The sequence below is a fragment of the Octopus bimaculoides genome, chromosome 4, assembly GCF_046866305.1.
Source record: "Octopus bimaculoides isolate indiv1 chromosome 4, ASM4686630v1, whole genome shotgun sequence".
NCBI lineage: Eukaryota > Metazoa > Mollusca > Cephalopoda > Octopoda > Octopodidae > Octopus > Octopus bimaculoides.
The window spans coordinates 11,561,020-11,573,428 of record NC_142931.1 but is presented as its reverse complement, the minus strand read 5'-3'; the positions used below and the strand labels follow the sequence as shown (position 1 = coordinate 11,573,428).

The following is a 12,409-nucleotide window of genomic DNA, read 5'->3' as shown; positions in this document are numbered from 1 at the left end:
TGTTTGACTAAAACCTTTCAAGGTGGTGCCCCAGCATGGCCACAGTCCAATGGATGAAACAAGTAAAAGCTAAAATATAATAAATGTATTGTAGGCGGAGGTTGTTATGATGTTAGGACAAATTAATGAAATGGCAGAAATGGCCAGGTTTTCGTGGTAAATGAGGTTGTTTTTCATTAGTTGACTGAAATAATCTTAAATTTCCTTTTGTTTTTCACTAGAAAATACCACTGTAGATGAACAGGAAACATATAAATTTGGTCACATTGATATTCCTTCAACACAAGTGTTTCTTAATACACCATTTTCTTTTGCATTTGTCAACATCAAACCTGTATTACCTGGACGTATCCTTTATTGTAAATAATTGCTTGTCTATTTTCTTTTATCTTGTTATTGTAACCACTACAAATTTTTAATGATTTAGTCCTGTGAAAGACAAGCGGAGTACAGAGTTACCCCTTAGTCACCATTATGCCCAGCTCAGCTCAGGATGGCAGTACTTGTCAAGGGCCATGGAGGAGATTCGATACCTCTATCCCCTAGACATGTGTCTCACAGGTTCCCTGATGTCACATGAACCAGTTACTTTAGTATGAAACCTCTACTTCTCATACATCTAACTGGCATATGGCTAACCTGCTTTAATTTCTGTTCCAATGTTCAAGTTATTTTCTTAACTTTTACTGAAGATGTTTTAATTTGTCCAAAACCAGTTGTTTCTAGTTTCTCTGAGGTAAGCGATGAGCATACATCTGATTTATGGTGTACAGCACGCAAAGTCGGTGATGTAGTCAAGAAACATTTTAATGGAACTTCTCTGACTTTTGCTATTCAAGATGGCCTAGAAGCAGGACAAAGTGTTAAGGTAAGAGTAATTGGTTTTTAAATTTTTTAATTTTATTTAACATATCTCATCGAGTGGATTCTATCATACAAGTTCTCTAGTGTCGGTAGCACAATAAAATGCATCCAGTACATACTATAAAGTGGTTGGTAATAACAATGGTATCTACTTGGAGGAACCATATCAAAAATTGGAATGTATGAAGGAAATATGGTTTCAGCAAGTAATAGCACATGATACAGTGTTTGTGTGCATCCTTGTTATGACATAATGTGATGATTGTAAGCAAACATCATCATCATCCTCATCATCATATAAGCTATGTTGTTTGTTTCCAGTCTGCCTTGAAAAGCATGTTTGACCATGGGGAAATATTACCTTGCTTGGAAATAGATAAGAGTTGGCAACAGGAAGAGCATCTAACTGTAGAAAAAACTGCCTCAACAAATTCTGCCTGATCCATGCAAGCATGGAAAAGTGGACATTAAACCATAGTGATGATAGTTAACTTTTCAGTCTAGTTGTAGACCTGTGATAGTGGTGTAATGAAATACACCTAGTCCTGGTTTTTCTCAACTTGTGTGTGACAAGTGATAGAAGACCATGGTGAGTAATGAAAGACTATGGTGAGTGATGAAATGAAGGACTGTGATAAAAGGTGAGATGGTGACATGCTGTGGATAATGCTGTTTATAATAATCTGTCTGAAATAGTGGTTGCTGGAATGCCTTTGATGGTCTGATCTGTCAAAGCCAAGCTAGTGCTAAACAACAAGGATTTTTAAAGAAAAGTGCCTCATTCAGGAAGTTGCATTATAAACTTTACCCTCCATGTACAGGCATGGCTATGTGGTTAAGAAACATGCTTCTCAACCAAATAGTTTCTGGTTGAGTATTGCTGTACAATATCTTCTCCTAAAGCCCTGGGCCAACCAAAAGCTTTGTTAGTGGTTTTGGTAGACGGAATCTAAAAGAAACCCATTGTGTGTATGTGAAAGAGAGGGGGAGTGAATGTAATAATAAATTAAATAAATGACGAGGTAACAGGAATAATGTAATTGATGTCATTAACTTACATCTATTTCTGCTATAAGGTGAAGCATCTGCACTTATCTCTGAGCGCACTGTATCTTATAGCAGAAACAACTGTAAGCTAAGGAAGTTGGTTGCATAATTCCTGTTTTCTTGTCATTTATGCAATTTCTTAGTATGCTCAATATGCAACTAATACTTTATTGTGAAGCATATGTATATTGAGTCCCAACACCATGTTATTAGTATTGCTATACCTAAGTGACATCTTATATATATATATATATATATATAATCATCATCCTCATCATTTAACGTCCACTTTCTATGCTGGCATGGGTTGGACAGGAGCTGACAATTAGATGTATATGTGTACCTGTGTCTTGACATCATATAATGATTTAAAATGAGCATTACTGTGATATAAGTGATTTAGTCTTCTGTAAAAAAAATACATGTCTGGCCAGAGGATATACTAACTTGCATGTAAGCAGGTGAGGGTTAGTGACAAGAAGAGCAGTTGGCCATAGAAAATCTACCTTAACAAATTCTGTCTGATCTGTGCAAACATGAAAAAGTGAACATTAAATGATGATCTCTGTCTCATTCCAATATGCTTTTATAGCTTATGAGCAATTTTTTTTTTTACTGGTTGAAAAAAATGAAAATAATTATATATTTTTTTGTTGACCCTTTAGCATTTAAACAAACTATATCCAGCCTAACCTTTCTGCCCGTTTTATGTTCAAACCAGCTAGATCTGGCTTCTCAGACTTATTCTACAGTGTCATTCTAACAATAAACAATTACATCATTGAAATCTCGAAGCTGTGAGATAATGCATAATTAATTCGTAAACAATGTAAATTAATAAGCATTACATTGGACAGAGTAATCTGAATGCGAAATGGTTAAATTTGATTTATCTGCATTGTTCAATGTGTTTTTTTCATGTCTAAAGAAATTATTTATACTTATATGTTAAATTTGTTGCAGCATGTTCACGTTCATGTAATTCCAAGATTTGCTGGTGATTTCTCAGAAAATGATGACATTTACAGAAAGGTAAATATTGATAATCTTTTGTTATCTCTGAGTATTTAGATATTTATTACTACTTATAATAATAATAATAATAATAATAATGCCAATACACACAGATAGAGAAATTAAGGTCAATAGGCCAGTTATAGTTGTCAGAGATCATCAAGAAAAACAAATGCTTTCTAATTGATGTATTAATACCAGCAGATGACAACGTTTCTCTAAAAGAAATGGAGAAACTTTCAAAATACAAAGATCTGGAAATAGAGGTAACTCGAATGTGGAGTCTAAAAACAGAAACAGTTCCTTTCATAACAGACGGATTAGGGATGATAAAAAATATTCAGACTAATGCATAACAAACACACCAAGACTAACAAATATATGTAACATACAGAAAATAGTACTACTAGGCACCGCACACATCTTACATAAAACAATAGGAACATCACAACAAACCACAGCACATATGGTATGGTTTTTACTTCTACTTTTTCATGCTAGTATGGGTTTTATGGGTTGTTACAGCTCATGTCAGTTCTTATTAAAGTTACTGCCCTCTTAGTGGGGTTGGAGACCATTTCTTATTTGCATGTTTTTCTTTTTTGTCATGGTTTCTGTGCTTAGATACCCTTCCTATTCCCAATCACTTTTGAGAGTGTATTCGATGCACTTTATCATGGCACCAGCAGTAGGGATGTTATCTTGACCTTGGCAAGACTAGAGAATCTTCTCTATCCGATGATGTCTCCAATCATTTGTTTACCAGCACCAGAGTGTTGTCTTGTTCAGAGCAAGACTAAACAGAGTGCTTTCTGTGTTGCTTCTGTACAGTTATTTCTTTCTTATTGGATGGAAATAGGATAATAGAATAGAATATACTGGAAGGAAGCAAATGAGGGAGTGATAGCTGTGTGACGATTGTTGTTAAGAAGACTGAATAGAAACAGTACAATGATGTGATGGGGAGAGGTAAAGGTAAGAGGGTGTAGTAGAAGTGGGAAATTGATGGGGAGAAAAACTGACTGAGGGAGAAGCAATGTGTATGAGAGAGAGAGTGATGGAGATCAGTGAGTGATAGAGGAGAAAGCAATGAGTGAAAGAGTGATGAGGAGTAGGATTTTAAATATGGACAGATGAAATCCATTGCCAACACTCATTGCATGTGTCATGATGGAAAAAGATAGTGATAATAGGGAGGTGCATTGATAGAAAAGGAGGTGAGTGACAGACGAGAAAGTGAAGAAGGGAGACGGTAAGTGTTAGATGGAGACTCAAAAAAATCTAATAGTCATGAGAGACCCAATTGTAGAGGTTATATATTCCAATTTCCAATGCTGCTGTTATCATCATTTTTATGTCCAATTTTCCATGAGTGTATGGGTCCAATTTTCCTTGGAACATCTGTCCACCTTCACTGCTATGTTATGGCTTGGAAGATTACAACAGACAGAAGGATGTTGAGAAGTATGTCCTGAAAGATAGTTACTGACACCACATCTGTACAAGTCTTGTACAGTTTTCACAAACCAGCTGTCTATACCTAGTGTTTTTTAGTGATTATCAGACTATAAAGCTTCAAATCCAGCCAAAAGAATTCTCCAGATTGACAAAAGCTAGATAGAGTGACTTATTGTTTGCTGAATGCTTCTCCTGTAGTTTCCTCACCAGGGCATTAGTGATACCCCTTTTTGGCACAAACATGAACTGCATCTCATCTAGACCAATCCATTTCCTAATCAGTTGTACAGAAACGCTTTAAGTAACAGTCATAATGTAATTTATTAGTTTGATGCATCTGTAGTTGTCTCTTTCCAGAGCATTTCCTTTCTCCTTGTAGAGGTTGATAATGATACTGCTCCACCAGTCATTGTAGATAGTGCCTTCCTTGTGCTTCCTAATTGACTGCGCATGTTCTACTTTAGATATTTTAAGCATCTCAGCAGCTTTCCCTGGTTCTTCATGTTTCCTTACATTCGTACCTTTGTATCTGCAAGGACAAATGTGCTACTATCATTCCATATACACACCTTTTGATACTAATACAGCTGCCTTTTCTATGTATTTTCATGCAGGATGATGTTATACATCAACCAAATCATACTTCTTTCATTTCTGTATGGCACAGGCATTGGTTTATGATTAAGAAGATCATTGGTTTCAGGTCCATCCTTAACAAATGAACAAGATTGTTCATTACTAACAGCACTTAGAACTTGCCGGACTTCTTTGTTTGGTCTACTTTATCTTCACAATACTTATGTCACCTTGATAACAGAAACTAACTGCAACTTGTGAACTGTTCTTATATCTAAATTCTCTGATTGATATGGTATAATCTAAAGTCCTGGTTTTCTATGAATCTTTTTGAGATCCCACTGCACTTGTTTGTTGTATAACTAAAGGTCAGTTCTGATTGAGCAGGCTTATGAAATACAATAAACAGTCAGTCAAACAACTTGGCATAACCCATGTATCTGTTATTCTATATATAGCATGTGTCCACTGTGTTCAGTACCATACTGCACACTCTGATATACTGTGATGAATTGCATAGAGTACAGTGCAATGCTCTGGACATGTATTCATCATCATCATCATCATCATCGTTTAACGTCCGCCTTCCATGCTAGCATGGGTTGGACGATTTGACTGAGGACTGGTGAAACCGGATGGCAACACCAGGCTCCAATCTAATTTGGCAGAGTTTCTACAGCTGGATGCCCTTCCTAACGCCAACCACTCAGAGAGTAAATATTTTTATATAGATAGATACATTCCAGTTAACATGTTCATCCTGGCATATAAACCATTTGTTGTGGTTCTTATAAATTCAATGCTGCATTTTGAATTGAAGTGGCCATTTTGGCCACTTCAATTGACACACGTGGGAAGAACTTGGGTCTTGAGGATTACAACTTGGATAAGTTTGGCAGAGCAGTTTGCATTCTATTTAGAATATGGCTCCACATACAATTGTGCAAGACTTCGGCTGAGTTCGATCAGTTGTCTGCTTCTCTTTTAGTTAGAGACCTACAGGGTTTTGTGTAATCTTTAACATTTGGATTACTCGCTCAAATTTGATGATTATTTATTCACTTTGTTTTGAATTAACCAGGCATGTAACTGTTTACTTTTAGAATGACATTGTAGGGTTGGTGTGAAGGACCAGATCTTACTAATTTGAACATAAAACGGGTAGAATATTTGGGCTAAATATATTCTTACTTTTTAAGCCTGTTTTGTTGTTTTTTTTTATGGCCTGTTCCTTTATATTTTTTTCTGCTATGTTGTCTAACATTGAACCTCTTTGCAAGTTACAGTCTAGATCTCTACACTAAACCATCTTTTATCACAGCGTAACTAATCTTCATATTACTCAGACATTAACCACATTGATTTCATTGGTCTTGGAGTGCCATCCCCACCCACCACACCTCTAAAAAAAAATATAATTCATCCACTTACATTATCAAGAAACTATCCGTCCCTGACACAGATTGTTGCAGTTCTCAAACTCAGAAGAATATTTCTGTATTTCTAAACTGTTCTCAGTGTAAACATACACCAAGAATTTGAATTAAGGACTACATTCCTTATTTGTTTTCTTTACCATTTGTGTAATTGGAGTTCCTGATCAAAGTAAAGCCAAATGAAACTCCATCTCCAGTTGACAGATGTAAATATTGAAATATTTCAGATTTGCAACTCAAACACCTGAAAACCTTACCTTTTGTGTAATTGAAGATGAAGCTTATGATACTGCTAGTTGTGTAATATGACCTTAACAAATGCCAATTACAATATCTCTGTTATCTCTGTTTTAAGTAGTTCTTTTTACAAATCTGCTATCCCTGTCTGCATAGCACATCTTCAGTGTACAGTTTCTGATAAACTTAACCTGAAATTGAGATGGGAGTTACCGTTTACATTTTTGCCACTACTCTGTTATCAGTGTACCAATGCATATTGTGCCATCATTCTTATCTAAGCCGAAGAATTTACATTTGTGTTATTTACTAGTAATCAAGTGCTCTTGCATTGGTTTTGTATAACTTGTGTGCACTTTAAAAGTTCTACTACTACTACTACTTTATCATCCACTGTGTTTATTCTGGCAAACACCAATTCAGTTCATGCTGAACTGAAACTGGAATTTAATTTAAAGTTGAAGCATGTTTCACTTATTGCTAATATCATTAGATAAAGTATGAAGTTACAAAGAAAATCAAGAGAATGAAAATGACAAGATTGTTTTGTTTTGTTTATTGGGTGATGATAGCTAGAATGGTCACTCAAAGCTTGCATCTATCGTGGCACTCCGTTGGTTACATCGACGAGGGTTTCAGTTGATCCGATCAACGGAACAGCCTCCTCGTGAAATTAACGTGCAAGTGGCGGACCACTCCACAGACATGTGTACCTTTAAGGTAGTTCTCAGGGAGATTCAGTGTTACAAGGCTGGCCCTTTGAAATACAGGTACAACAAAAAAACAGGAAGAAAGAGTTAGAGAAAGTTGTAGTGAAAGAGTAAAACAGGGTTCACCACTGCCCCCTGCTGGAGCCTCGTGGAGCTTCAGGTGTTTTTGCTCAATAAACACTCACAATGCCCGGTCTGGGAAACGAAACCGTGATCCGCTGACCTAACCACTGGACCATTGCACCTCCACTTACATCTATACTAGTGGTTCTCATGACCTTTGGGTACCTATATAAGATTTAGTTAATATGCAATGAATTAGTTATACTTCAACAATACACAAAATATTTTAATTTTTTTTATACAGTTCCTTATGATATTTAATTATAAAAATATAATGGGATTTTGTAAAACTTCAAATGGTTACAGGGATCCAGTAAAATAAAATGGGAGTCAAAGGGGATTCAGCAAAAAAAGGTTGAGAACCACTGAGCTATACTGTAGTTGTTAGTGTATATTATGTCATCTCATCTGTCAGGTCTAATGTCCAAAGGCATGGTTTTCCTTCAAACTCTTCCTTGTTGTTCACCATTCACAGTACCTTATCTTCTAGGATATATCATATCCATACAGTCATGACCATTATCTCCTGCATACATATATCATTAGAATTGCTTTTACAATTTGCTTGAACTTTTCAAATTGCATGATATAATTTTTTTTACATGAAATGAAAATAAATGTTCATATTTAATTTGCGTTATATATTTCTACACAGAGATGTATATGTGTGTATTTTTTTTTGTTTATAGCTGCAAGAAAAGCCTGTTCAAGGCAAAACATTAAAGCTTAGAACTAAGGAAGAAATGGAAGCAGAGGCCAGAGTACTTCGTACTTACTTTACGTAGGACATTTTAAACAGACCTGCCTACTAGAAGCATATAGGTAGGTTCTTATGTTAATACTTTAACAGTTTTCTGAGTAAGTGGAATGACTTTACAAGATTGTGTAAAGAGCATTATGTGGCAGAATAACATTTCTGGGATCATATTTCTTACAAGAAACTGTTTTGTTTCGAGTCAGCTTTCTCAATAATCAAATTATGAGAAACGTTTAGTGGAAGAACTCTAAATTAATGTGTCCTTAAAAAAGAAACTATAATGTAACATTTACTTTCTGAATTTTAGTGTAATCAATCAATAAGTAAGTTTCTGATTGAAATTTTAACTAAAAGCTCTGTGTACTTTAGCCATATATTAAATATTTGGTGCTTTCAATTCCATATTGTCTCTACTTCAAGCAGATTATTCTTTTGTTATACCATTTAAAGACCTTTTACATGAAAGTGAGTCTTTTACCATTGTGTAAAGGTTTCTACATTTTACTTACACAATGATCCAAAACTATTACTTTTAGTGTAGAAATACAATAGTTTATACTTTATTGGATCTATCAATACTGAAATGGCTGCTAATTTGACAATATTTTTTATCTTGGTTTTGATAGTTTTCTAAATATAAAAAGAAAAAGGTGTTTTTAAATTCTCTAAGTCAAACAAGAAAACAAAATCAATAAGTGTTGATTTCTGAATTTATTATAGTTTTCTTTCCTGTTGTATTATGAGAATATTGTCTCTGAATTTGCATATAAAAAGCTGAGGATCGGAAACAAGAGAACAAAAACAAAAGAAAAAAAAAGAACATGTTTATTGATGTAGGGAACTTATGGAATAGCAAATCTCAAGAGATCAGCTGCTTAAATCATCTTAAGATTAAAAAAAAAAAAGATGAATTTAAATAACTTTTGCCATAAGTTTAAAATTAATGATAAATAAACAATGTTTATATACAAAGGCCTGCAAAATCAACAGAAGCATTATTGAAGATTTAGAAAATAAATTGAAAAATTCTTTAACTTCTTGAATAGTGGTTTAAATGGGAAAAACTATATTTAAAATCTCTTCCCTTTCCAGGTTGCATGTACATAATGAACCTGTTATCAGTTTTTCATTTTTTGCTTCGCTAACCCATCTAACATGTCTCATTTAGTTCCTATTGCTATAAAACACTGACACAAATAAAACTCTTCCTTTCAGATTCGGTGAATTAATGGCATTTGTATCACATGAAATAAATGGTATTTAAAGAATGAGTTTATTTTTCATAGAGGAGAATTAGTGATGTCATATAGCCAGCAGCCAAAAATGTCTGACCATATGATTACAACCAGACTGTTTTAAATATCTTGCGACATGCATAGCTATTAAATGTATGGCCATTTTGTAATAAATATTTATCTGTCGATGTAAAAAAAGGAGCTGTATATTTACATCAAGACAAACATTTCCTGTCTTGTGAGGATTCCAACCAGTTCAAAGTAGACTTGCCAACCTTCAAGTAATTCCCACAAATTTATTAAGAGTTTGCTTTTTTTTTTCTTTTTAAATGCTTAATAATAAACACAGTACATGATGAAAACGATGATGATGATAATGATGATAATAATATGGAAAACTCATTAATAAATTAAAATTCCCTTTTATTGTTTTTCCTTCATAACACCAGATATGACGACATTATTTAAAAAGAAAAAATGTTCACTTTCAGGGGTGTTTTTTTTTTTTAATTTTTTAATTTTTTTATTTTGCCTAAATTTGTCTGAAATCATTTTTGTTTGCGCCTGCACAAATATAGGTTTCAGATAAAAATCAAAAGTTTTTATTTATTTAATTTTTTTTCCATTTCAATTTCATAAAGTAAATTGCAATACATTGATTTTGTTTGAATTTGTGGGCCATAGTCTGTTGCTTTAGAGGGACTTCATCAGAATATGTGTGTACAGGTATGTGTAATCTCAGCAAAATAACAAGGAAAAATGCAACATGCTACTGAATTAGAGAAATGAAAGGAATAAAGCACATGGAAAGGAAAACCGTACATATTACTACAATTGGTTAAGTTTGTACTAAGATAAGCAATAAATAAATTGTACACTTGAAGCTATCCATAGCTATTAAATATTTGAATGTCTGAAACTGGTTATAAATGCTTAGTTGAGAGAAAATTATGTGTGTCCTGTATAAATGAAATTAATTCCAAATTCAAAAAGAAAAAAAAATGGATTCTTTCAAAGTGGAATAGAACTATGGTATTCAGAGAGCATTTATGAGCCATCATATTGGCACACTTTCTGTTTAGCACCCATTTTCCAGGTTTACATGAGTAAAATTGAGAAGGACCAAAAACCAAGGCATATTTACTAGAAACAAATAAACCGTTAAGCAAATAAATTTACAATATTCCTTAAGAATATGAATAAACCCATATAACATTTTGATTTAACCCTTAGGAAATTTTTACTATACATATTTGTATAGTAAAGTTATAAATTTATTGCAACATGTATTTTGGCAGAACAATGCTCTTTAATTCTATCCTGTAAATTTGGAATATTAAATTAGCAAAGTAGACCTAATACAGAACAAAACAAGGTTATTCAAAATCATTTAGAGAGAAAAGATGTTTTTAATTAAAAAAAAAAAAAATACTAGAAGACATGAATTACATTTTAAAGTCTTCTTTGAACTATATTGACAGAAAATACACAAATTACTTTTTAAAACAAAAGCTCCAATTAAAAAATGAATGTCTACCCTTAGCCATTATTGGCAACCTAAAAAACTCTTATTTTCAGTAGTACACTTGTAATGCTACAGTTTACAAACTAAAGCTAATTCTAGAATCATATATTCTCGATTGTCAGCAGAAAACATGTTAGCATTTTTGCCAAGGTTTTCCTTTCGCAAAAAAAAAAATGTAGATTAATTGTACAATTTATATCTGATTTTAACAAAATGGTAAACAAGAAAAATTCTAAGACTTCAAATAGGAAAACATATCGATTGATGAAACACAATCTGAAGCTACAGCATGAAAAACCAATGAAAACATTCAAACAGGAAAAGGGTTCTAATTTAGGGTTTTCCTTTTGACAAGTTTATTGGTATTGAATTTAAAGAGAGGATATCTTTTTGTTGAAATTTTTTAAAGAACAATTTGTATTTCTTTTTGACAATATAAAAAAATCTGTAGCTATGAAAGTGTCACAACACAGTGACAACACAGAAAAAAAAAAGAAAGAAGAAACAAATACAATTTAAATTATCATTCATACCCCTACAATTTCATTCTAGTTATTAAATAAACAAGAAAAAAAAATGTTTGCACAAGCCATTTAAAGCAAGAAGCATTTTCTGAATATGTCCATGCAATATCTATACAGGATTTATGAAATCTTTTATTTTCACACACACACACACACATACTTATTTTTAAAAATTCCTATTGTATATACACATACATTAAATATGCTGTGCACTATATCCGGTCATTTCTTCTACCTGTAATTCTGGTAGCTTCTTTATCTTTCCAACGATTTGATTATTTTGTTTATCAAACCTATTTTCAATTTGAGGCTTACGTCAAACATCTGATGGAGATGAATTAAACATAAAAAGGAAAGCATCTACAAAATATTGAACACACAACTTATAATTAACTATACATTTTTCTCGCACACACACACACACACATATATATATATATATATAGTTTTATATGCATGCATACACACACTATATATATATATAGTTACACACATTTGAAATGAGCCATTAAAAACATGATTGTTTAAAGTACTGGAACGATGGGACTCATATGTTTTATAGTGTTGCAAATTAAATTATTTTCACTTTTCTTTTAAATCTTAACTCTGAATGCAGGTACTTTCCTCATGGCTAAGATTGCATTTGGAATCAAATATTTTTAAGAGAAAGATTACATAGAACTCATGAAAATTATTATTATTATTATTATTATTATTATAGATTGAGATGAATAATATAAGAAGTCATATATGATCTATAATGTTTGAAATAGTGAAATAAACTTTTATAATTATTTAATAAAAAGGAGGAGAAAAGATGAAATATTTTTTAAGACTAAAATGTCATACTATAAAGAGATTATTATGATGTAGGAAAAAGGTGCGTCCCTTTCTTTTGTTCCT

General features: G+C 32.9%; 1 protein-coding gene across 8 annotated transcripts in view; it reads left to right on the top strand.

Moving 5' to 3' along the window:
- Nucleotides 1-12,409, top strand: part of LOC106872182 (deaminated glutathione amidase) — a 59,512-nt gene that overhangs the window by 35,517 nt on the left and 11,586 nt on the right. For 7 of the 8 annotated variants that reach the window (XM_014919078.3, XM_089350276.1, XM_089350274.1 and 4 more), the window contains exons 8-12: nt 222-347; nt 693-868; nt 2,875-2,943; nt 8,155-8,287; nt 9,438-11,455. In XM_014919078.3, coding sequence (XP_014774564.1) covers nt 222-347; nt 693-868; nt 2,875-2,943; nt 8,155-8,250 — 467 coding nt within the window. In that variant the 3' untranslated portion in view covers nt 8,251-8,287; nt 9,438-11,455. Of the gene's footprint in view, nt 1-221; nt 348-692; nt 869-2,874; nt 2,944-8,154; nt 8,288-9,437; nt 11,456-12,409 lie in introns of those variants that run through there. The other variant, XM_089350273.1, reaches the window with a different exon arrangement.